The sequence below is a fragment of the Carettochelys insculpta genome, chromosome 14 (assembly GCF_033958435.1).
Source record: "Carettochelys insculpta isolate YL-2023 chromosome 14, ASM3395843v1, whole genome shotgun sequence".
In the NCBI taxonomy this organism is placed as follows: domain Eukaryota; kingdom Metazoa; phylum Chordata; order Testudines; family Carettochelyidae; genus Carettochelys; species Carettochelys insculpta.
In genome coordinates this window covers 4,740,197-4,766,775 of record NC_134150.1, presented here as the reverse complement: position 1 = coordinate 4,766,775, position 26,579 = coordinate 4,740,197, and the positions used below count along the sequence as shown (strand labels likewise).

At 48.6% G+C, this 26,579-nt stretch overlaps 1 protein-coding gene across 3 annotated transcripts in view; it reads left to right on the top strand.

The window, feature by feature from the left end:
• Positions 1 to 26,579, top strand: part of CPNE2 (copine 2) — a 163,633-nt gene that overhangs the window by 55,712 nt on the left and 81,342 nt on the right. For all 3 annotated transcript variants that reach the window (XM_075009120.1, XM_075009119.1, XM_075009118.1), the window contains exons 3-4: positions 5,530 to 5,709; positions 13,073 to 13,147. In XM_075009120.1, the coding sequence (XP_074865221.1) occupies positions 5,530 to 5,709; positions 13,073 to 13,147 (255 nt within the window). The remainder of the gene's footprint in view (positions 1 to 5,529; positions 5,710 to 13,072; positions 13,148 to 26,579) is intronic.

Here is a 26,579-nt window from a genome sequence, read left to right as displayed (position 1 = left end):
TGTGACACCTTAAAAACTAACAGATATTTTGGAACATAAGCTTTCGTGGGCAATGGGCCTTTGCCCACGAAAACTGATGCTCCAAAATATCTGTTAGTCTATAAGGGGCCACAGGACTTCTTATTGTTTTTGAAGATACAGACTAACTCGGCTCCCCCTTTGATACTTGTATTGATAGATGGAGTTGGTCCATATGAAGCTGTCAGGTTCTTGCCTTCTGGGCCCTGACCCTGTTGAGAACATCACTGGTTGCGTCAGGAGAAGGGATAGTTTAGTTAGTGCCGGCCTGTTCCCTCCACCTTGGTAACCCAGTGTATCCCATACTGTTTGCTAAGGGGCCGTCTTTAACAGTGTGATGTGATCTGATGCAAGCAATTATGGAAGAATTGCATCCGGTTCTGGTACCCGTTAGGGGTGGCCGTTTGAAGGAAAGAGGATGCCTGTCTTCATGCCTTCGCCCTGGCAACGCCCAGAGTTTGTTATCTGGCCTTGGCTTACCTGCTCTGGCCTGCAAAGCTGGGAGCGCCATATGCCCCACCCTGCCATGAGCCAGATGCTACGGGGGATTGCTGTGAAGCGATGCCGGTTGAAGGGCACAGAGAGAGCAAAGGCTCAAGGCAGTTAAACGATGGCTGGTGAATTCATGGAACTCTGAGCAAGGCGTGGCCTCCTGCCTCAAAAATCTAGGGCCTGAACACCAGCCCTAGCTGTGCAAATCCAAACACTGCTCCCTTTCAGAGGCAGCGGCTGTTGCTGGGTGGTGTACCGCTCCGAGGAGAGCATGCTGAGCAAGCCTCAAAGCAGCACCATTTTCCAGCCTCAGCGGCCAAGAAAAACTTGTCAGGACTGGAGTCCCTTTGGTTCAGGGAGCTTTTGGCACAAGCCAGAGCTGTGTTGTTCTCTCTGGCTGCTTGGAGACTGGGTCTCCTGAGACAGAGCTGCTCAGGTCTCCTTCAAAGAAGCCCCTTTTCCTAAAATCACAGCGCTATGCATTGTAGTAGCTCCTGCAACTTTTTCCTGGAATAAGAGACATGATAGTCTGGTTCCCTGGCAGTTCTGTCCCATTTCTTTCTTTCTTTCTTTCTTTCTTTCTTTTTCACAATTCTGTCCCTGCCTTACACCACTCTCATTCCTCTGCTGCTTGTTCGTTTACATCCTTGAAACCGTTGTAGTTGGTGATGAGGTTGTACCCTTCACTTCCCACTTGGCAGTTGCTTACCCAAGCAAGACTTGGTCAGCTCTTTGAACATCACCTCGTTAGTCTGTTGCTTTTGCTTCCTGGAAACGTTTCTGAGCTTTTCTGAACTTCCTCAGAGCTGGTCTTATGGCTGAGGGGTTAGACAGGCATCAAGAGGGCAGGGTTCAGTCCCTGGTTTGGCCACAAACTTGCAGGCTGTTTAGGGGAAGTTATTTCACCTCTTCCAGCCTGGGTTCCCCATTTGTAAAAATGCATAGGTTTGCTCACTCCTTGCCTCCTGTGTCATTTGAAAGCCTCAACCCAGTGAGGCCGGAGGGTCAGTCGGTGTCACAAAACAGAGAGAATGTTTCTGATAATGAAACTCGGAGGCTGTGTTTACACTTGCCCCCTTCTTTGAAGGGGCCGTGGTAATCAGGCTCATGGGAGATTACTAAGGAAGTACTGTGATGCATATGCAGCACCTCATGAGGCAAATTCTCCCCTGCAGCAACTTCGAAGTGCTGGCATGCCAGGTAGCCGGGGGCACTTTGAAGTGTAGACATAGCCTGAGAGTAGCATTCAGTGTCCTGTGGTGGGGCGGCCAGCCAGTTAGGAATGAAAAGCCACAAGTAGAATGCAAGGAGCCTCGTACAATAAACTCTCTCATATCCAGGAGCCCCGGGACCAGGAGGTTGCTGGATATTCAAAATGTTCTGGATAATAGAGAGGTGTACCAAGCAGTGCATAATGCTGAAGGAAAACAAGGTGAGATCTTAAGAATCAAACAAAAGTGTATGCCGAGGACTTTATTTACCAACAGCAGTTGTATGGTACACTGTAAATGTATAGGGTGTGTCTACACTTGCATGCCTCTTTCGAAAGAGGCATGCAAGTGTAGACACACCCACCATGTATTTGTTGTATTTACTTTCACTGTACTGTTCTGATAGAAAACGTAACTAAAATTTACTTATGGTTACAGTGCTAGTTGTTTGTGGGTTCCGGGTGATAGAATGCTGGATACGAAAGAGTTCACTGGATTATATATTTATTTGTGTCTATCTGTACAGATACATGTGTTCCACAAGTACAGTACACAGAATCAGGGCCCCTCAACCTCCTCCTCTAACTCGATGCCGGCAACTCCTCGGAGCTGCCACTGAGCGCTTCTCCCTCCAAGTGCCGGGGCGTGTGCGCAGAGCAGCCAGTGGCACTCCTGGTGTGCGACTCTGAGGAGGAGTCACATGTAATGGCTCAAAGAGCGGCGGCTTGGCCACCCCTGTCCTGTGGGTGCAGAATCTCAGCCCTCTCAGAAATGGCTTTCACAATGTTGTATGGAAGGGAAATTTGCGCTCTCCCTGATCCATTGGCCTCCTTTCGCCATCTCCCCCACAAACTCCCATCTGCTTTCCCATTGTCCGGCTCTGTTGTGTACTACCCCGTTACTGCTCTTTATAGGGCCCCCTCCCACTGTCAGAGGTACACACCTCTCCGAGAGCTGGAAGGGACCTCAGGAGGCCGTCAAGTCCAGTCCCCTGCCCTCTTGGCAGGACCAAGCACCAGCCCTTTTTTTATTTGCTCCAGACCTGTAAATATTCCCCTCAAAGGCTGAGCTTGCAACCCTGGGTTTCCAGGCCAATGCTCAAACCACTGAGAAATCCCTATCAGTGCAGTCCAGTTGGTTTTCTTTTCTTGTTTTCTTCTCTTTTCCTCCCTTCCCCTGGGTGTATTTCTGCACTGACTCTGGTCTCACTTGCCCATCGACCCCTACCATCCATAAGAGGATTTTTCTCTCCTTGCTGGTGTTTGTGACTCCTCCCAGTTTTGACTCCTCCACAATTTGTGGTGTAATCCCTGTTCCACCTCTGGGAGGAGCTTCTATGAAACCGGCCCAACGCCATCCCGTAACTGCATACATCCTTGTTCCCTGAGATCCTTCAGCTGCCTGCCAGTCCTTGTGACTCTGCTCCTTCATGTGCTGGCTGGAATGAAGTTGAAATTCACTTCTGCTTTGCCTTGGGCCGTCGTGTGTGGCATTTAGCGACCATGCATGAGCGCAGGAGACCAGGCTGGGATGCCAAGAGGCTGTCCTTTCTTTCTCAGCCTTTCTAGCAGAGCGAATTCCATTGCTGCTAAGCTCATTAGCAAAAACAAAATGTACAGTAGCTTTTTCAGTGGCTAGCTGAGCCCATGCCTGAGTCAGTCAGAGCTTCCCAGCGGGAGGGAATAGTTGCACGCTGTGACAGACCAGGGGGCAGCCTTGTGATACGGATAGGTATGCATTTGAGGTTCTCTGTAAATATCCTCTCTGCTCTCCTCCTGATCCTGTCCTTTGAGTGCTCACCTGAAGCTTAAGGCAGAGTTCTTGACTGAGGTGAGGCGATAACAGTACCTGAAAGAGGGTTACAAAGAGGAGGGAGAAAAATTTTTCTCCTTGGCCTCTGAGGATGGGGCAAGGAGCAGTGGGGTTAAACTGCAGCCAGGGAGGTTTAGGTTGGACATTGGGAAAAACTTCCTGTCCGGGAGGTTGAACACTGGAATAAATTGCCTAGGGAAGTTGTGGAATCTCCATCACTGGAGGTAGTTAAGAGCAGGTTAGACAGACACCTATCAGGGATGGTCAAGATGGTTCTTGGTGAGGGCAGGGGACTGTGCCTGATAACCTCCCAAGGTCCCTTCCAGTTCTAGTTTTCTATGATTCTTTGATCCCCCCCCGGTGACTCAAGGCTTGCGACATGTATGAGAGGAGGGCTAGACTGGTTTCCTGGCCAAGGAGAACACCTGGCACCGCTAACCCAGAAAGGGCCCCGGTGACCAGCCCGTGCTAACGCCGCTTCCCGTTTACCCTTTTAAAACTGCGAACTTGCAAGGGGGAAAATGGAGAGTCTGTCCAAACAAGAAACGTTACCTGTGCGTGAGACACAGACAAGGTGCACTGGGGCTAGTAGTGGGCTTACAAACAGGAGGGTGACGTGAAGACGTCCTACTTGTTAACGAGTGACCACCGAGAGTGCTGGTATCAAAAAAAAGAAGTAAGAGGCCCTCTCGTGTTCAACAAGCCCTGTTCAGCCAGGAGAGGGGGAGAAGGGGACGGCAGCCCTGTGGCTAGTGGCTGGGCTTCCAGCAAGAGGAGGACTTCGTTGGCAACTTCTCAACCAAACAGGCCTCAACATAAGCTGTCTCCCTGCAGTGGCTGTTCTAGGGAGTCATCTGCCTGACTTCCTCTGGCTCGTTCTCTCCACCTGAGCCAAACATCCAGCTGCTCATCTAGAGCTAATAGAACTAGCATGGGTCAGCAGAAGAAGTTGCCCTCCATATTAAGAGGCCTAGAATTTGTGCCCCGCTTGTTCCATTACTCCCAGTGCTTCCCCCTTGCCGCGAACGGCTGTTCTGCAGCATGCAGGAATTTCCCGAGAGAAGCGGGAGGCGTGGGGACAGGATGTGCTTGGGGGGAGCAGGTGGAGAGAGGCAAGAAGTCAGGCAGGGCTGGGAGCTGGAGGGAAGTGGGGGCTAGAGGCCTGGCCTGGGTTGGAGGTGGGAGGAGAGAACCTCCAGCAGCGGGGAACTCAGCACCTGTGACCGTATGTGAGGGTTACGTGAACAATTGAATGCACTTGAGGTGAGATTGCTCAGGTGAGGCAGCCCAACGAGAGGCCTCAGACGAGGGGGGCTGGCTGAGCACATGTGCTGTGGAGACCCGCCAGAGGCTGTTGTGTTGTGGAAGGGGTCTCTGTGCCAGCCACTCATAAACAGCGCAAGGGGGCTGGGGGAGAGGGAGCCACGTTCTAGGAGGTGAGACTCCCACGGCCCGAATGAGATTTGCAAATAAGGGCTGTCCCAAAGCCCCCTCAACTCAGCATGGAGACCCTGACAAAGATTAAGCCCGTAACATCAAGCAGAGGCCCCAGGACCGCAGGAGGATTTCCCACCCCCTGTCCCTTTTACATCACCCTCCTACACCTCAGTTCTCCAGTGTAGTGAATCCCACCTGTCATGTGCATGTCCCCACGGACTTGCAGTGAAGAGCCTGGACGTTGATTTTGGAGGTAGTTAACCGTTGCTGCAGGGTTTCCGAAGGTCAGGGAACGGGTGCTAGTGCTTGTCTACACAGCAAAGCTCATTTGGGTTAAGGTCGGGTGTGAACTTACACTGCAATTGCTATTCCTGATGAGCCAAGTGGATTAAGATTTCCAAATAAGGAGGTTTTATTCTGGAACAGCAACATCCACGCAGGAGAAGTTAATTAGGAATAACTCCCCGCGTTGGTGAATCGTAAGGGAGCAATGCGGTGGGCACAGCGTGGGCGGGTCTGACCTATTGATCGTTTACTCGAATTCCTTCATCAATTGCAGATCGACAGGACAGAGACGGCCTTCAATAACCTCAACCCAGCCTTCTCCAAGAAGTTCGTCGTGGATTACCACTTTGAAGAAGTGCAGAAGCTCAAGTTTGCTCTGTTTGACCAGGACAAGTCAAGCATGCAGCTGTATGAGCATGACTTCTTGGGGGAATTCTCCTGCACCCTGGGCATGGTGAGTCCACAGCAGTTCTGCACTCTGCAACTAACATGCACATGTGTGGCTCTCTCAGGCCAGGTCTACACTAGATATTAAAGTCGATTGTAGGTACTCCGTTCTAGCTACAGCAATTGCATAGCTAGAATCGACTTACTTTCAATCAATTTACCTGGCCGTTCTGAAAGAGGCAGTTTCTCCTGTCGATTTCCGTTACTCCTCCCAGTATTAAGGAGTATGGGGTCGTCTCCTGACCTCACATAGTTTGATTTCACGTGTCCCTACTAGGCATGCAAAATCAAACCCCAGGTCGATCTGACCAGGTCGATCTTCTGCCTAGTGAAGATATACCCTAAGCCAGAACAATTCTTAAGTGCTTTTTATCAGGTAAGGGTGGGTGTGGTGATAGGCAAAGCTGGTAGCATTGCCTTTAGAGAAGGTCGCTGGCTCTTCTCTATACAAGACCCTGTTTATAGTTGCCTGTGACTTTGCCAAAGTTGTTGGGTGTCTGCTTAAAGAGGAATGGCACTTGTTTTGGTCGCTCCCTCAAAACTGGTTCAATAATTTCTGAGAACACAGAGAAAAAATTGTTTCCCTCTGTTCAAAACAGTTCTTAAAAGAATGTTATGGAATTTATTGCTCCTGTAGTTCGGAGAAAGGACGTGAAAATTTGACAGAAGGTTTGCCTGTATGGAGGGCTGAACCTTCTGCTGTTCTTGTGAAACTACCCAACTTTGGCCGAGGCCTTTGAAAAAAATCGCAGTGCAAACATCTGCAGCAGAGATGCCTTAGAATTTGGCAGCCAGCTGTTCCAAAGATTTCATCTTCACTGGGTGTGCTTCAGGGCTGCAGGAGCTGAAAGTGACTTGTCTCTGAGACTGCCGCATCCAGCTGCTTCAGGAAGCTGGGATCTAGGAAGCACTCTCTCCTCAGCTCTGTGCCCTCATTGCTGGCAGCCAGACAGTAAACCGGACTGAGATGCAAAGGGGTTAGGAGCCAGACTGGAGCTGGGGAGGGAACAGATTGGGGTAAAGAGCTAATGGAGGAATTATGTATGGCAGGTTGGCCAACCGGTTAGAGATTAAGAGCCGGAACAGCTATGGATAGCGTGCATATATCATATTATATATTTATTTTTATCTAGGTAGGTAGGTAGCTAGATTTATAGTATCTAGCTAGCTATCTGGATAAATATAAATATATAATAAGTGGCTCAAAGCTGCCCTCCTCCACCAAAGCCAGACACCTGCAGACCCACTACTCTAACCCAATTCCTCTCCCTTCCTCCAGAGCCAGGCCCCCCCAGCCCTCCCCACACTAACCCAATGCTGGCGACTCACCAGAGCCGCTGCTACTGCCACGTGCTTCTCCTGCTTCTCTTGATTTGAACTCCGCAACACGAATGGGAGGAGTGCGCGCTCGAGTACCTGCGAGATCTGGCGTACTGAAAAGTCCGCAACTCACAAGCTGCAGACGTTCACGAACCAGAGCCTGAGGTGCGACCTGCGCATCAAACGGCAAGGTCTGGCCACAAACGAGGAGGTTTGGGTTACAGAGGGCTGCCATCCAAACACTTAAATGTTCCCTTCAGAGCATGGGGTACAGATATTATAAAATTAACGATGCAGCAATTTATAAACACTTCCTCAAGTCTGATCGTGAACACATGCTTAGAATTCCAGTGCCTGCTTTAATGATACGAATACATAGATGTATTTGTGGGTGTTCATTTGTTACCTAGGCATAAGCTGGCACCCGGGCTGCCAGCGTCACCACCTCCAAATCTCTCTGGTGTAGCCTAGATTGTAAACTCTTTGATGGTGAGACTCAGTTTTCTGTAAGGCCAAGTACACACCAGGAAAGGTTTGCTGCTATAAAAGGGTTTTTGCTGGCACAGTTTATTCTTGGTTTGGCGAGTAAAATAAGCTACACAGGCAAAAGAGTTGTACATCGGCAGGTAGAACCTCTCTAATCCAGAACTCTCTTGGCTGGCAACATCCGTAATCTGGCATGATTTTATTGAGCTGGATGACCACTTATCGTGGGCGTGGCCAAGTGTCCTGTGATCCCATAAAGTTTGTTTCCAGCCTTCAGTCCTGGCTCTCGGTGTTCTGTGCTGCCGTTTAGGTCTACAGTAGACCCCCGGCTTACACGGAGGTTGTTTTCACGCGCAACTCTGCGTAAGTCAAATTTCACATAACTCGGGGGAGCCAGGAAACTGACCAGCACTGCTGCACTTGTCAGTTTCTGGGTTCCTTTAAGTGGTGGGCAGCCCGGAGGCGGGCATCAGCTCCCTGCCACTCAGAATCACGTTAAGCCGAGGTTTGCGCAACTTGAGTTCTACTGTAATTTACACCTACACGTCTTGTAAGAGCCCAGTAAGCAGAGGAAGTGTTGGTAATGCTGCTAGACAATGTTGGCCTCCCGTGGTCTGGCAAATTCTCTCGTCCGGCACCAGTCAGGTCCCAAGATTGCAGAGGTTCAACCTGTACGCTGTTGGAAAAACCTTACAGAAATATTGCAAAAAGTTGCACTCCTAACCCACTTAACTATATCGGCAAGGGTTTCTGGAGTCAGTTTGCCTCCATTCATGATTGAGGCTGGTGGGGACGACAAAGGTAAAAATATTTTGATCTGATGGATGACATCAGACCAGTCACTTTCCTCTTTGCTCCTAGTCACTTTCATTTTCCGGTGCTCTTGTCCCCCAACAATGTTTCAGTACATCTCCTTGATTTTGCTTCAATTTGCCAGAAACCTTTTCTCTTCAGTTCTGTCAAAGCTGGTTATAAAGAAAAAGCACCCTACTTAAACGACTTGTTGCTTTGGCTCATCATCTGAGTTACCAAGGTCAGCGATTCTCAACCTTTTTCCTCGAATGGGGCCCAGTATTAAAATGAAAATCTTTTGAATCACCAACCCCTCTAGAAGGGGTTGCAAGGAGGCTGACAGACTCTGTCCCATGTTACACCCAGCTGTCCTAGAACTGTGGTTCTCAACCAGGGAACCGTGTACCCCTGGAGGTATGCAGAGCTCTCCCAGAGGGTACATGAACTCAGTGTTCCTGGACCTTTTTATTAATTAAAAAAATCATCCTTTTTTAATCCATCCTTTTTGCACAATCATAAGTACAATGGCAAGGTTATTGCCTATACGCAGTTTCTTCCAACCAACCGGTTATTAAGCTTTTTAAAAAAAAGTGTTGCAGTGGCGGAAGAAACATTGTGTGTCTGAAAACTGTAGGTACGGGGTGTACTTAGCATTTTTTCTGAAGGGGATACTTCGTAAAAAAGGGTTCAGAAACTCTGTCTTAGAAGATAAGAACATGAGAACTGGCCGTACCGGGTCAGACCAAACGTCCATCTAGTCCAGTGTCCTGTCTTCTGCCGAGGCCAATGCCAGATGCCCCAGAGGGAGTGAACAGAATGAGCGATCTCTCTCCTGCCGCCCATTTCCAGCCTCTGACAAAGAGAGGCAGGGACACCCTCCCTACCCAGCCTGGCTAACAGCCCTTGATGGACCCAGCCTCCATGAATGTGTAGATCTTTTTTGAACCCTGGGAAAGTCCTTGGCTCTGTGCACTCTCCATGTGGTGGGTTACCTCTGGAATCAAGCCCCTCACTGGGCCATCTTGTTTACTCACAAGCATACACACACACATTGTATCTTCTGGTTGTTATAGATACCAAAAGATGCTCACTCTAATCATTGTCCGGATGGACTATATATGAACGTAGAGCCAGGCTGCATGGATCTGGAGCAGTGCTCTGATGTTGACAAGATGAGAAGAACCCAACTCTAGTTGCGTGCACATCTTTTGTATGGTTTAGTTCCTAGTTCTGCTTCTGTCCCACTGCCCCAGGCACCGTGAGTCACCAGTCAATGGCAGATGGTGGTAGTCCTACCCCATTGCTCCAGGCTTCTGTGTGACTTATCATCTACAGATGGGACTTAATCTTCCTTGCTGGGTGGGTTACTGCTGTAGAATCCAGTTCCCATTGTTCTTCAGCCTCCAAGTCTTTGTTGTCCAGACAGACTAGCTTCAGAGGGTAACTCACTGAGCATTGAGAACAACAAGAAGTCCTGTGGCACCTTATAGACTAACAGAAACTTTGGAGCATAAGCTTTCGTGGGCAAAGACCGGCTTCATCATGACTCATGCATCTGATGAAGCGGGTCTTTGCCCATGAAAGCTTATGCTCCAAAATTTCTACCAGTCTATAAGGTGCCACAGGACTTCTTGCTCTCAAAGAGACAGATTGACACGGCTCCCTCTCCAATGCTTATCACTGAGCATTCTCATTGACACTTTCACGTCCACTTTCACACAGAGACAGCAGGAGGTTAATACATCAGAATGTATCCCTCAAAATGGAGTCTTAGATGCAATGTGGAGTCGGCTACAAAGTGTCTAGGGAGACAAAATAACAAATAAAAAGAATAGTACAAAGATACAAAGTGGTAGAAAACAAATATAAAGAGTACTGGAAAGGTACCAAGTAACATAAAGCTCCTATCAAAAGACACAGGGTAATGCAAAGTTTCTAGAAAAAGATACATTCTATCCTGGGTTGCTACAGTTGCTTTGGTGTAACTGATTAGAGGATGGTCAGGGAGGTGCTGTCAGGCTCCTGGGCTCAGCTGAGGGCTGTGGTGGCTGCTTTCAGTGGATTTTGATCACTGCTTTTTGCCCTTTTAGGGTTGTGTTCAGCCTGCCCAATTTTGAGGTCAAGGCGGCTATTAAAAGGGACCGGAAGCTGCCTTTGGTACAGATACCCTGGCTGTGAAGAGCAGCTAGAAAAACATTTGACTTCCCTTTTTAATTTCACTTGTGTGTCAGAGCGGGGTCTGCTGAGCTTGGCGTGTTCTGTTGTCTCGCGTTAATGCTGCGGCAGGATTTAAAGGGAAGGCCTGTTTGTTTCATTCCATGACCGCTAACAACCTCTGCAGCCATGCGAACACATGCAATGAGCCATGATCAAATCTCATGCTTCAGGGCACTGGCAGAGAGCCTGGCCAGGGTCAGGAAGCAACTTTTAACCCTTGATGTGCAGCAGTGCATAACTGCATAGTTTCACTGAAAGCTTTTTTCTTTTGCCTGTCTGAAGCAATATGAGACTAGGCGCAGATATCACACTGGTGGATTAACGCCACCACCCTGTAGAGAAAATCCTGTAGTCCTGGATAAGATCAGACCTGGCTGTGCCATAGGGTATGTTTAGGGTTAAAGATGCTGGAGTGAAGATATCAGACTGGGGCTATGTCTACGCTAGCCCCAGAACTTCGAAAGGGGCATGCTAATGAGACACTTTGGGATATGCTAATGAGGCACTACCATGAATATGCAGTACCTCATTAGCATAATGGCAGCCATGGCACTTTGAAAGTGCTGCTTTCGATTGTGAGTGGCTTATCTGCACGGGGTCCTTTTTGAAAGGACCCTGCACACTTCAGAATCCCCTTATTCCTATTACCAAAAGGACCCCGTGTAGACGAGCCACACGCAATCGAAAGCGGCACTTTTAAAGTGCCGTGGCTGCTGTTATGCTAATGAGGTGCTGCACATTCATGGCAGCGCCTCATTAACATCTTTCCATTAGGTTCATTATCATGCCCCTTTCCAAGTTCTCAGGCTAGTTCAGGCATAGCCTGGGTGGATTAATGCCCTGCCCTGCAGAGAAAATCCTGTAGTCCTGGATCAGATCAGACCTGGCCGTGACTTTAGGGTATGTGTAGGGTTAAAACTGCATTTGCACAGCTGCAGTGCTTGGTGGGAGGAATTCTTCCATCTAGTTTTAGTTAATCCACCTCCCTGAGGGGCAGAAGCTAGGTTGCTGGAAAAATTCTGGTCTCGACCCTCATGCTATCTACTCTGGAGATTAGCTGTGTCTCTCCGGGATGTGATTCTTTCACGCTCCAGGGGATGTAGCTGTGCTGATGTAAGTTTTCAGAGTCGTCCGACCCTTACAGGTGCCTTTAAAGTCTCCTCCCTAGATTAGAGGAGGGGCTTCTGTTCTGGAGGGGGAAACGTATTTCTTGTGAGCTCTATGACGAATCCGTGATAAAATCCAGTCAGACTTGTGCCCTGTCTTCCTGTGTCATCTGGGTGGAATATTCTCTGGCCTAGGATCAGAGCTGAAAATTGCAGAGAAGCACTTAAGGGCATGTTGGGGTGTTTCCCTCTAATGCTCAAATTACACACGATGCCTCATTACAGCTAAGTAGATTGCAGAGGCTGTTTGTTTCTGAATAGCTGTTTCTAGGTTTCTTAGGAAGAATATTGGGAGTTGGACCACGGACAGCCACTTCCTGGGATGATCAGCTATGCTGCTTGTTTGGGATACAGAGCGGCAAAATGCAAAGAGCCACAGAAAACTGGAGGAGTTTGGGAATGCCCAGTATTCGGCTGGGTTGAGCCCTGTGGCAGCGAGGAAATAAGTCACCAACAGAAGTGCAAAACTGGCAGATTAAGGAACTTTGCTGTCGTGCTTCCAAGAAATTAATTAAGACAAGGAAAGGGGATTTGAAAAATGAGTCTGCATCCTGAGCGGGTGCAAATTGTTGGAGCGCCATTGACTTCAGCAGGGCTGGTGGGCGCATGGCTGGCCCCAGCAGTGTGGGGCTTGACAGGTAGCTCTAGTAGCACAGGGGTCAGGTGGGCAGGCAGCTGGCGTGGGGCTCAGGCAGCTGGCTAGCTGGGTTTGTACCAGGCATCCACAACGGGCCAAGAAAAACTATTTGTGCTTATTTTTATTTTCAAATAACATTTTTATATCAAGTTTTTGTGTTTATTTTCAATTGCGGATTGAATTTTTTGTTGAAAGGGGGTTGGATGAAGGTAAAGAAGAGGAGCGGGGGGGCGGGGGGGGGGGGCGTGATGCCAAAAAGTTTGTGAACTGCTGTTTTAAACCAACTGAAAGAACATTGTCCTCAAGTCAAAATGTGGGTCAGATCCTCAGCCAATGGCACGCCCCCCAGTTTGGGAAGCCATGGTGTAAAGTAAGTGTTGGGTAGCGTTGCTGTTCACTCGTTAACTGTAGTCATGTTCCAACCTGGACACGGCTGCATTTTGAGCGTGGGTGAGTTTTTTCCCTGTGCATATTGTTTAAAGATCTAGTCCTGTGAGCTGCTGAGTACACTCCATTAGACTTCAAGCAGAGCTGGCGGTGTTTTGGGAAGGAAGAACTCGATGCATGTGTTCATGGGTGAGGAGGGTGACATTAATCAGATCCTGCCACTCTGTCCTTTGAAGAAATGTTGTGGAAAAGCAGCTCTGTGAACCTGTTACCTGAATTAGCTGACGTAGGCAGGGATCCATTGCTTCCCACTTTGTTTCTGTTCATTTAGACCATTACAACTCTGTTTTTTGTGGCTTCTTCAGATTGTCTCAAGCAAGAAGATAACAAGGACGCTACTTTTGGGAAATGGGAAGCCAGCTGGAAAGGGGATGATAACGGTACAGTTCCTGAGCTATTTTATTTTTATTTTACCTATATCGTAGCAGAGTCTTTCGTGCTCCTGGGCCCCAGACCCCTGTTCTGTTCAAAAACTCAGTCAAGACCACTCCAGTTCCAGGCCCTCTGCTTTTATGATGTGTGAAAGTCCCACCACCCTCCTATATAGTTACCCAGCCGTGGGGGAGCAGAGCCTTCCATGCCCTGGGTCCTCCCCTTCCTCTCTCTCTATCTTTTCCCTTTCCTGCTCCTCCTGCTGCCTTATATAACCCCTCTGCTCAGGGGCTCACAGCTGCTAGCCAATCAGGCCTGGGCTTCCTCAGTTGGCTCCCATTACCTTCGTAGGGCGGGGCTGCCGTGACAGAGCTCTGGCTCAGGCTTTCTGGCCAGCTGTCTGTCACAATACAGATACAGTAAACCCTCGAGATATGTGCAGTCAAGTTGCGTGTCTCAGGTTAAAGTGACTTCCACCGCTGACGGGAGCGGGAATCTGCTCCTGTCAGAGGTGGCAGCCATGAGTCAGCCTGTCATCCCTGATGGTAGTGGGGAAACTGCTCCTGTCAGAGGGAGCAGCCTGACTCTTGCCACCCCTCACAGAGGTGTTTCCAGTTCCCAGCAGGGGCAGCAGCTGCTGCTGTCAAGGATGGTGGCCGTGAGTCAGGCTGCCACCCCGCTGAGCGGTTTCCTGGTCTCCGGAGTGGTGGGGAGCTGGGAACCAGGCGGCAGTCTGGCTCCCGACTCCCCTCCCCTTTCAGAGCCAGGAAACTGAGCAGGGCAGCATCCCTGGTTAGTTTCCTGGCTCCAAGGAGCAGAGGGGAGTTGGGAGCCAGGCTGCCCCTGGTGCCTAGCTCCCCGCCACTAGCTGGAGCCAGGAAACTGACCAAGGCTGCTGCCCTGCTCAGCTGCTCTCTGCAAGCAGCAAGGAGACAAGAACAAGGCTGCCCCCTGGTTCCTGCTCTCTGCCACTCTGGGAGCCAGGAAACTGACCAGTCCTGCTGGGCTGGTCAGTTTCCCAGCTCCTGCAAGCCCAGGGGAGTTGGGAACCAGGCTGCAGCCTGGTTCCTGTTTCCCCTCAACTTGCACAAAAATTCGAGTTACATGGCGGGTTGCGGAAACGCAACCCCCGTGTAAGTCGAGGGCTTACTGTAGATAATAAACAGTGTGGTCCTCTTGATAGCGCATTGGATTGGGACTCAGTAGACCTGAGTAGTATTCTCTGTAATTCACTTTGCCTTTCTGAGCGTCTCTTTCCTGCCCTCGCTTTTGTCTGTTTAGATCATAAACTCTTGATGGGCAGAGTCCTGCACAGGTACAAAATTTGTATCCACAGCCGTCTCCACAAAAATGAGCTGCAGAGATCAGCCACGACAGCTGCCGATGCAGATAGCTACAGATATACAGCAAATGCCTTGGGAATGGCAGGGCTCAGCTGATGGGTGTTTGTATGTTGTCTAGTCTGATGATCCCCTTGTTTCAGCTAGAGCTTACGGGCACTGAAACAACAAAATCTAAATTGGTGCCTAGGTACAAAGTAATAATACACTTTCCTTGTTAGGCAAAGGATCTCTCGCCAAACCTCCCGGAAACAGACTGAGGTAAAAGAGTTGATTACATTACTCTGCTGATAATCAGCGGTTTTGTCTGTAGTCAGAGGACGGGACTTAAAACTTAGCAACAGGTTTCTTAGCAACCGCATCTCTTGCCTGGTGCGCAACCTCCCCAGGTGGTGGCTTTCCCATTGTTGGTATATTTAGCAAGATACATATATATAATATAAATTTTTTTGTTTTACAAGAAGAGGCTAAAGTTAGGTCCACTTTTGACCTTCGCCTCTTGTCATCCAGGTGAAAATCTGGCGGAGCTCAGCTCTAACATTTACGACAGTCTAGCTGAGGAGTTTTTCCTTCTGTGTTACATCAGGGTGTTGAAGGGCATTGAAATTAAGACTCTTTTTAAATCAAAGGTGGGGAATCTCCCCAGCATCTGGACCGTGGTGGAGCAGGGGGTAGTGAGCCCTGAGCCTCATAGGTCGGATCAGGCAAACCAGAGCTGGATCCTGCCCACAGGCTCGGATAGGTGCATGGGGGGCGGAGCTGGAAGTGGGCCTGCCACTTGGCTGGAGTAAGGGCAGCATAGTACTGTCTGGACAGGCTTCCCCCGCTGCTAAGTTGTTAGGGTGCTGCAGAATTGCTTGTTTCTTTTTTTCTTTTTTTGATGCTGCAGAATAATACAGCCACCCCCCTGAGACTGTCTAACACAGTATGACATTATTCCAAACCAGACATCACCACAGTCACTGTCTATCCCTTTCTTAATGGTTCATAACCTTCGGTTAAGTTTTTGGTTTTGACCGCTTCTGCACGTGAAGCTGACGTTTTTGGAGACCTATCCAATCGCTCTCTTGAATGATAACAGCTGAGGCACTCTCATTTGGTACGTATACTTGAGCTGGTGTTTTCAAATATGTGCCACTTCGTTTTTATCGGCGCTGAATTTCATCTGCCGTTTTTGTTGCCCCAGTCACTCGGTTTTATGGGATTCTTTGGTATCTCTTCACAAAACACAGGCAGCCCTGTAGCACCTTAAAGATTAACACATTTATTGAGTAGGTAATGAGCTTTCATGGGTCACACCCACTTCGGCAGTGGATGTGACCCACAAAAAGCTCATTGTCTAATAAATAAATCTGTTAGTCTTTCAGGTGCTGCGGGATTGCTTGTTTTTTGTGACGTTACAAACGCAGCTATCCAGCTGAGACTTTGTATTTCTTCGCAGTCTGCTTTGAACTTAATTAACTTGACTGCTTTGGTATCATACGCCGATTTTGCCTCCTCACCGGTTATGCCTTTTTCCAGATCATTTGTGAATATGTCAAAGAGCCCTGCTTCCAGAAAAGAGCCTTTGCAGACAACACTGTTTACCTCTCTTCATTCTGAAAACTGGCCATTTATTTCTACCCTTTGTTTCCTGTTTTTCACGAGTTACTGATCTGAGAGAATACTCTCCCTCTTATGCCAGGACTGCTTAGGGCAGGTCTACACTAGCCAGGCAAGTCGATTGTTAATATGCACTTCTAGCTATGGCAAATGCTTAGCTAGAGTCAACTCATCTGCAATCAACTCACCTGGCCATCTTCACAGAGGGAAGAGTACAGGAGTTGACTGCCGACCCCAGAGTTCAATTTCGCCCGTCTCTGCCAAGTGCGTGGAAATCAAACTCCAGCAGATTGACTTTGATTGAATTGCTCTTCCTCTTAGTCTAGATTTATGCTTAAGAGCCTTTGGTGAGGGACCTTGTCAAAGGCTTTCTGAAAGTTTATGTACACTGCATCTTTGTTTCACCCTTCTCAGCAAGTTTGTTGACCCCCTCATAGAATTATAATAGACCGGTGAGGCGTGATTTTCCTTTACAAAAGCTGTGTCGACCTTTTCCCAACAAATTGTGTTCATCCATATGTCTGATAGTTCTTCCCTTTAGTGTAGTTTCACCCAATTTGCCTGGTACTGAAGTTAGGCTTGTTTGTCTTTAATTGACAGATTTGCCTCTCAAAACTTTTAAAATGCAAAAGAAAATTAAATGGAAGATTCAAAGGTCACTTTTTAGATTTAAAAAAATCACATTTATTTAAAAAAAAGTCCTTATTTGTTTCTAAGACCTTGAATTACTAGAACTGAAAGTGTTTTAAATATCTAATTCACTTTGTACAATTCCTGTATGTGGCTCGGTCCCTGGGGCTGAGTGGCCCGGTGGCCAGGTTGCTGATTACGTGAGCTGGAAAAGTGGGGAGGGCATACTGGCCCCCTGCACTTTTGTGCTCCGGGCTCAGGAACTCTGAACTACTCCCTAGACAAGTCCTTAAATTTGGGGCGTGGCCCAAAGAGTCCAGATTTCCCTTAGTTGGGGCTTTTCAGTGGATTTCCCTGCCTTTTCCCAGAGAGGTGGGGATGGGGGCTTACTTGCTCCCCTGGCTGCTGAGTGAGCAGCCTCCTTGGACTGCTGAACTCCTTAGTTAGCATGAAACTGAGCCAGGCTCCTTCCTTTTCTTCTCCCACCAGGCTTGGTGTTGTCTGCAGGTAAAATGGGGCAGGGCTAGCTTGGCCCAGAGGCTTTCTTTAACCTTGGAACGCCAAGCTCTTCTTTCTCCCCTTGCTCAGAATAGAATTTACTAATTTTCATTTAAACCAGGTTGAGTGGTGAAAATAAACTAAATGTAACTTTTGCTTCTAGACAGTTTCTCTTTTTGCTTCTCACGCATAAAGCAGCAGCGTTTAAGTAAACAGTGTTGCAAGGTTAGCATTGCACTGGAATGCAATACTCTTCCTCAGGATCAGTAACATGAAAACAGGCTCCCATTCAGCGCTCTTGTAAACATTCGGCTGCACAGAACATGAACTTTGGACTGGTGGTAGCTCTTTAAATTTTTAAAGAAAGCTTTGTAAAAGCTACAGACATTCATTCGTAAACAGGTGCCTGAAGCATGTCCTTCGCGTGGCAAGACGTGGTCACAAACGAGGAGCATTGGAACAGAGCAGGACAAGAACCACTTGATGCTGAAATCAAGAGAAGAAAGTGGGGATGATTAGGCGACACTCTCAGAGAACCATCATCCAGCAGAGTCCGTCAAACTCTCTCATAGAACCGGCAAGGAAAACGCAAAAGAGGAGGACCTTGGACAACGTGGAGAAGATCTCCTGAGATTGAAGGACAGCAATTGGGGTCAGCTAGAAGTTTTGTCCTAAAACAGAGTGCAGGGGAGCAGACCTTGTAGATGACCTACGCTCCACCTGGAGTACAAGGGTGTAAATTAAGCTATTGTAGAAGTGGTGAATGCGTTAGACGTGGCTAGAGCCATTATAAGCGATGTTACTGACCAGTGCTGGCTCTGTCTCTTGGGTTTAAAGTCCCCCACAGTGTTTGTGAGGGTTGAATTTGGGACCCTCCACCCAAACTGAACAGGCACTTGCCATTCAGCCTATGGCCTAGTAACACCAGACGCACAACATCAGCACAGCCGCAGTGCTGCAGTGTCTGGTGAAGACCCTCTGTGCCGACGGGAGAGGGGCACAATAAAGCCACTTCTGCGGGTGGCAGTAGCTGTATGTGGGTGAAGCTCTTCTGCTGACTTAACACTGTCCACACCGGCGTTTAGGTCGGTGTTATTTACATTGCTGAGGAAGGGGCTTACTTGGTCCTCATTGTTGACTGGGGTTAGGATGGGATTATTCTTTTGGGTAATGGTTTGCCAGTCTGACCCAAGAATCTCTAGGTTCACCCTCTGTCCTGGACTGCAGCTGTGAGGCGCTATGAAAGCTCTTACCTGGAGGAAGGTCACAGGAGTCACAGGAATCGCATCAACTCTCCAAATGCTGTAATAACAACACAGAATTTATTACACTGAAGAATGGAGTTGACAGTGAAATATCTAGAGTGATTACACCCAGGTTAATTCTCTTCAGTTAGTGCATAAAACCAGTGTACAGCGCAAATATACTGAGGCTAACACCATCTTCAGATTCCCTCCTGGGGGACTTGAGGAAGTGAAGGACCAGCCTCACTCCGAAGGTGGTGAGATGCGAGACCATGATAGATCAGAGGAAAATTTTAAAGAAAACTCTCATACTAGAGAAATGGAAAAACAAAGGCTTAGATTCCGAGAGAGAGAGAAAGCGCCCATCAGCCGTGGGGCGTTGTAGGGTGTTCTACGTCACTTTAGCCCCACCTTTGAAACCCAAAACTAGACTTCCACACCCTAAGATTTTCGAGGGTCTGTGTATCTGATGGGGGGCTCATGCTAACACCCTCTGCCCCCGCTTTGAATTTGCATAAGATATCACATTACAGCCTCATTAACAACCTGCAAGAATGGGCATTTGGGGCGAGATATCACCTAACAGTCTTGGTGACCTTGGCCTGCACTTCGGCATAAACGGGATGGTTGACCCCACAGGGCCGCAACGTCCTGGCACCGCTTAATACACAAAAATGCCATCTGCTAGCTAAATAAAGTCTGGGAGCACAGATGCTCTCCTCCTTCTCTGTATCTGTCTGGAGCTGTCCAGACGCCCTCACCCCCCTAGCTCAAGCTAATGTCTTACAGAGTACAACCCTGAAGGCCTCTTGCGTTGCTAAAAAAATCTATTAACAGTGAATGGTGAAGGAAATAGCTGATAATAGCAGATAACATATAATGTGGGAGTCATGTGACGCTTTAAAGCACTTTGGAATACAGACTAGGATGGCTACGCTGAGGCTACAAGAATAAGGTGTATAAAATAGGCTAACGTATCCTTGTAGGCTAAGCCATTGAGAAGTAAATTATACCAAAGCTTTTGGTTGAGTAGACCTGGACGTAAGGGGTCCCTTGAGTAGCAGTACTGCGTTACCTCTGGGCCAGCCACGGGGTGTTGACGCAGTACCCTCGCCGGCATGTTAGGTGAGCAGCAGGGAATTGATGAGTGACGGTGCATGGTCTCTACCTGGCTTTTACTGTAGCATAAAATGTGTGCAGGTATCGCTGAATGACCTTGTTTCTTCTGCCGGGTTCTGCGTCTCATGCTTCTGGGAGATGGAGAGGAGTTGTCGTTAATGGGAGCTAGAGCAGGACTGTGTACAGGCCATGGCATCTGCCCTCCTCCTTTAGTTCCTGACCTCTCGGCTGTGGTCTGGGAGTTCTTTCTGTTTCAGTCCCGCTCCTTCTCAACAACGTGTGTGCATCGAAGGGCCCCCTGCTGAGTCTGACTCGCCGCATTCCTTTCTGCCTGACTAAACGAGCGGCCTTGCTGGCTGCCTCGTTATGCAAATGGAGCCCGTGTGAATGCACTGTGCTGTGCAGGGCTATCATCTCCCTTCCTGATCAACTGCTGGAAAGTAATTATCAAATATGTCAGAAGAGATCATAGAATCATAGAACAATACAGCTGGAATAGACCTAAAAAGCCATCTAGTCCAGCCCCCTGCTCTAAGCAGGACCAAACCCATCTTCATCTCTTGCCAGATTTTCTGCTGTGTGAGCAGCCAGTCACCGATCCAGGTGGTGGGTGGGTGGGTAAGTAAGTTGGCTACGGAAAGTTCTCTTGCAGCCAGCAACACACAGGCCAGGTCTACACTAGGAGGTAAAATCAATTTTAGGTACACAAGCCCAGCTAGGAGAATTGAGTCAATGTAGCTAAAATCGACTTTTGCCGCCATCCACACAGTGGGAAGTCAACAGGAGAAACTCCCCCATCAACTTCCGTTTCCCCTTGTGACTGCCGGCGGTCCTGGGGTTGATGGTGGCTTCATGACAGTTCCATTTAGTGTGTCCCCACTAGGCACACTAAATCGAGCCCTGGAAAATTGACCACTGGTGAATTGGACATGAAGTGACCACCAGTGAATTGATCCCTTAAGTGTAGAGGTAGCCTTAGATACCTTGAGCGCTTCAAATGTCTGAAGCGCTTGCCCAGACTTAATATGCTGTCTTTCTCTCAATTGGGTATTCTGGTCTCTAAAAGGAGGTGTGGGTTAAGGGGGATGTGATAGAATCAGAGAATCCTAGGGCTGGAAGGGACCTCAGGAGGTCATCTAGTCCAGCCCCCTGCCCAAAGCAGGATCAACCCCAACTAAGTCACCCCAGCCAGGGCTTTGTCAAGATGGGACTTAAAAACCTCTATGGATGGAGATTCCACCACCTCTCTAGGTAACACATTCCAGCGCTTCCTAATATCCAGCCTACACCTCTACCTCTGTAACTTCTTGTTCTGCCATCTGTGACTACTGAGACCAGCCTCTCTTCATCCTCTTTAGAGCCCCCCTTCAGGAAGTTAAAGGCTGCTATCAAATCGCCCTTCACTCTTATCTTCTGCAAACTAGATAAGCCCAAGTCCCTCAGCCTCTCCTCGTAGGTCACGTGCTCCAGCCCCTTAATCATTTTCGTTGCCCTCTGCTGAACCCGCTCCAGTGTGTCCACTTAATTTCTATCCTAGGGAGCCGAGACCTGAATGCAATGCTCCAGTGCCGAGTAGAGGGGAGTAATAACTTCTCTAGATCTGCTGGAAATGCTTCTCCTGATGAACCCCAATATGCCATTAGCCTTCTTGGCAACAAGGGCACACTGGTGACTCGTATCTGGCCTTGTATCCACTGCAATCCCCAAGTCCTTTTGTGCTGCACTGCCATTTAGCCAGTCGGTCCCCAGCCTGTAACAATGCTTGGGATTCTTCCGTCCCAAGTGCAGGACTCTGCACTTGTCCTTGTTGAACCTTCTCAGATTTCTTCCAATTCATTTAGGTCACTCTGGACCCTATCCCTACCCGCCAGTGTATCTACCTGACCCCCCAGCTCAGTGTCTTCTGCAAATTTGCTGAGGGTGTAATCCATCCTCTCTTCCAGGTCATTAATAAAGATATCGAACAATACTGGCCCTAGAACGATCCTTGACTGGTGAGAAAAAACGTGAATAAGGAAAAACTATTTACTTGTTTCCCATAACATAAGCACTGGGGTCACCCGATGAAGTTAGTGGGTAGTTAGTTTAAAATGAACAAAAAGTATTTTTCTTTTTTTCATGCAGCGCATAGTAGGCCTATGGAACTCCTCACCAGAGGAGGTTGTGGAGACCAGGACATTAATGGGGCTCAGAAAAGAACTAGTTAAATTTGTTGGAGGTTAGGCCTATCAGTGGTTTGTCAGAGGTTGGAAATGGATGACAGGAGAGGGATCGCTTTGGAGGTTACCTGCTCTGTTCACTGCCTCTGGGGCATCTGGCATTGGCCTCAGTCAGAAGACAGGACAGTGGGCTAGATGGACCTTTGGTCTGACCTAGGGTGGCCATTCTCGTGTTCTTATGTGATGACAGCCAGTCCTTACCTGCCCACCTGCCCCATGAGCAGTTGTTATCCCCAGGTTGTTTATGGGCAACCTAGAAACATGGAGTTTAAGGAAGGAGTTTACAAAAACATCTCGGTGCTTGAGGAGCACGCTCTCTGGTCATTGACACACATCCTGAGTGAGGCTCTGCTCTTAGGAACACAGCAGCACCCTCGTAATACCTGTATTACTCTATTCCCAACTCTGCCCCTTCAAGGCAAGGAAATTTCTGCTCCGAAGCGCTTAACGTCTGCCCCCAGAGACTTGGCTAGTATCACGAGGCCTGTCAGTGTTAGAGCCTGAACTCAAGGCTCCATGAGTAGAACTTGGCTGAAGCTTGGAATTTTTGGTTCCAGGGATATTTCACAATTTGTCGTATCTCTGATACGGAGCTATGGATCCTGTAATCCCCTGTTCTCCAGGAGACCACCAGGAAGGTGGGCAGGATGCTTTCAGAACCCTGCCCAGAACTGGACAACTGTCCATCGAACCTGAACTTTTCTCGCAAAACAACTCAAGTTTGGCAAATCCCAGTGCAACTCAAGGGAAAATTCATGTCCAGCGCTACTCATGAATGATCTGGTTGATTGAATGCAGCTCTTCTGTTTAGTTTTTGGGGGGAATGCAAACATGGCTGGAGTAATAGATCCAATATTCTAAGTAATATTTATAAGAAAAGGTTTATCTCAGTCCAATATTGACATGATCCAAATGCATTGTGCACAGCAATTGCCATCCCTCATCTAAATGGTTAGACCAAAGGGCCACTGAGGAGGATCTGGCACATGAGGTTTGTTGGAAGGGAATTTAATGCCCAAGTCATGATGAGAATAAATAGAGAGATGCGAATTATTAAAGAAGCTGCTTTAAAAACCAAATGGGCCTGTGTGAAGTCTCCCAGGCTTGATAAAGTTGTTCTTGGAAACCCCTCTTTCGAGTGACTGACGCAAATTGTGCATTGACAAAGCCTCCTTCTTTGTTTCCAGGGCATAGAAGAATTTCCAATGTGTATGGATGATGTAGGGAAGAAAAGGGAAGGTGGCGGCACTATGTTGTGTCAATCCAATGAGAAACCTTCTCTCAGTGTGTGTTGGTAGGAGATAACTTTTTAATGCTCTCTATTGTTCTGGGAAGTTCCAGGTGGGGGTTGTCGAGTAGGTTCTAATTAAGAATAATAGGCAGACGGTGACTTCCCTGAGTACTAGAGTTGGGATTATTTTGAAAGGATCCCAAGAGAGCCAGCCCATCCAACAAGGGTCAGGTTTACACCAGGAGGCGGCATAATAAGCAAACAGGTTTTGGGAATGGCCATGGCGACTGGAATGTCTTGGAGTTGTAGGTCACATCTGCTCGCAGTGCTGGGGTCCTCTCATAGTGACCGGAGGGCCTGACTCTCAAGGAGAATCTATCCTGTGCTTTCACTAGCTCAAAACTCACATAAATTGGCTTATTTGACCTAAACTCTTGGGCTGTTTCCACGCAGGCCACTTTCTCCGAAAGTGGCATGGTAATACATGACCCGAAATATGCTAATGAGGTGCGGATGCAAATTCCCCACGCCTCATTAGCATACGGTCACGTGATTTGGAGTCCGGAAGACCGTTCTTCCAGACACCAAAATGCCAGGTAGAAGCACGGCCCTGGGGCAGCTTCCGGAAGGAAGTCCTTCTTCCGGAGGCCCCTCTTTCCAAACATTTTCAGGAAGAACTTCCTTCTGGAAGACGCCCCGGGGGCCGCTTTTCTAAATGGCATTTTGGAGTCCGGAAGAACGGTCTTCTGGGCTCCAAATCACGTGACCGTATGCTAATGAGGTGCGGGGAATTTGCATCCGCGCCTCATTAGCATATTTCGGGTCGTGTATTACCATGTCACTTTCGGAGAAAGTGGCCTGCGTGGAAACAGCTCAGTATTCCAGGTGGAGCACAGGTCATCTACGAGTCTTCTGCACTTCACTTCGACTTGGGGCAAAACTTCTAGCAGATCCCAGGAGCACCCCAGTTGTTGTCCTTCAGTCTCAGTAGATCTTCTCCGTGTTGTCCAAGGGCTTCCTCTTCTGCGTTCTCTGTGCGAGTTATAGTTGAGAGGTTGCCAGACTCTGCTGGACGATGGTTTTCCCAGAGCGTGGCCCAGCTATCCCCACTTTCTTCTCCTGATTTGAAAGCCAGGTGGTTCTTGACCTGCTCTGTTCCAAAGCTCCTCATCTGTGACCAAGTCTACTGTCTTTTAAAAGAACCAGAACTAAACGCCAAGCTGCCATGTGGCTGGCAGAACTCCCAGCTGTTACATCAGGCAACAGATCCCTTCTCCTGCCTGACTGCAAGCAAGTGAAACTGTGTCTTGCCAGCCTGTGCCACCAGTCTCAGTTAATTCCCTGTGCTTTTCCCTGCAGAGTGAGGCTCGGGAGTCCTTGGCTAAGCATAGATCTGGAATAAGTTCAGCGCACACTACCTGTTGCTCAGCCCAGGGGAATACAGAGCTGCATTTGCAGTATGATCTGGCCTTTTGATTTATTCTGGTTGCTTTTGGGAAGAGCCTCTTGGGCTGACGTGCCTTCTGCATTATCTCAAATGGGGCCTAATACGTTGTTGCACGCTGCCAGATACGGATCTGAAATACACCTGTATTTCTGGGTGGTCCAGGAGGGATCTGATCTAACAGCAGAATGGGCAGCAGGCTTCTGTTTTCCTTCATCCGTCGTTGCTCAGGGACGTTCACATCAGCTGCAACACGGATGTAACAAAATGTCATTTAGCCCTGTCACCATCCCTTTGTCAGCCTCTTCGCCCACTGATTTCTCTAGGAAGTTGTGAGCGGGAGTGGGTTGGCTCTGTTAGTTGGGGGTGCCACCCTACAAGGGCACGTTTCAGCGGGCTTGCAAGGGAATCTTCGTACACTGTGGTTTTGGGGATTGTGCATCCCAGTGGTAGCCAGAGCTGGGAGACATTGCTGTCCCCCTTTGGGAGTCCCAGCTGTTTGTTGGAATTGGGCGTGCATTGAAATAGCCTCAGATCCTGCTGATGCAACAAAGATGCTTTTGGTAGCTCATGCATCTGGGGCCTGCCTTCTTCCATAGACTCAGGGAATTGTAGAACACTATAAGTGGGAGGCACCTCGAGAGGTCATCGAGTCAAGTCCCCTGTCCTCATGGCAGGACCAAGCACCGACTAGACCGTCCCTGAAAGACGTCTGTCTGACCTGCTCTTAAACATCTCCAGGGATAGCGATTCCACAACCTCCCTAGGCAACCTCGCCTGCCTCCTGCATGTGGTAGGACATCCCTGGCTTGTCCTCTGGTGGGGCAGGTGCATTGCAGAGGAGTTTGCTGTCAGGTGAAGTGTTCGTACGTTGAGCTGGGATGTGCGCTCTGCCTCTTGCGTTTGGCTGGAGATCTCATGTACCTTGGTGTGATATCCCCTTAGCTCACCTTTTCAAGAGTACTTTACTCTAACCTAGAGCTGGGCAAGGGTTTTGTTTTTGTTTTTGTTTTTGTTTGGCTAACAATTTATTGGCTGAAAAACACAGTCTTGGTTGCCCTGAATTGTTTGCAAACTTGACCTGATTAATTTTGGCTGGGGACAAGATTGAGGCCGGCTTCAGGGGTGTGACCCTTCCTGTCCCTTTAGCCAGGACACTCACCGGGGGTGTGGGAGACCTGGTTGGAATTACTGCTCTGGAATGGGGACTTGAATTCAGCGCCGTGGCCTGGCCATCAGGTTGTAGGCCATGCTGGGCTTGGCTGATCCACATTTCCCCTGTTCCATTTTACATAAATAAATATTAACTGGGCCAACCAGTGGGGGCGTGAGTCTCCAGCGTGGTGGTGAAGGTGTTCTGCTTACCAAGGGTCATGGTGGATTCTCCATCTGTGACCATTTATCAAGCAAGATTGGATGTGTTCTTAGCACAGGGGTCAGCAACCTTTCCAAGGCGGAGTGCTGACATTTGACCTTTTGACTTCTATGTCGGGGCTGAGTGCCGGTGATACTTTTTAAAGTCACTAATAGTCCTACTGACAATGGCTTCATTAATAAATGAAGGTGCAGAGCTTTTCCGGTGAGGGGGTGGTTGGTAGCATTAGCTGGTCTTTTATTAATCAACCGGCAGCCTGGCTGAGAATGAGCTTCTGTCTGCATGGGGGAGGAGGAGTGGGACTTAGCTTCAGCCTCACCTGCCGATGAAAAGGTCCGGAGAACCATGAAGGATTGTAACAAGAGAGTGGCCCTGCACTCCACATCGGCTCCCTAGAGCTGCAGGCGCCCTCCTATTGTAATGCTCTAACCAAGATCCTCTTTGTGCCTCTCTGCTGGCCAGACCACAAACAAGAGATGGGAGTCTGATGTCACTTCCAGACATACAGGCCTGGTTCTTGAAGGTTTCAGGAAGGCCTTTAAATCCAGAGGCCCTTGGTTCAGTCTCTGCAACTGACCCATCCAACGGTATCCTTGCAGTGTGAAACATTCCAGCATTGACTGTTCTGTCCATCCTTCTGAGATATCTGGTCTTCTCCGTGCTTCTGCAGTGGAATCTCTGGTTCTGCTCTGGGACTGTGTAGTACACCACATCCTCTATATTAGGAAGTTGAGCACG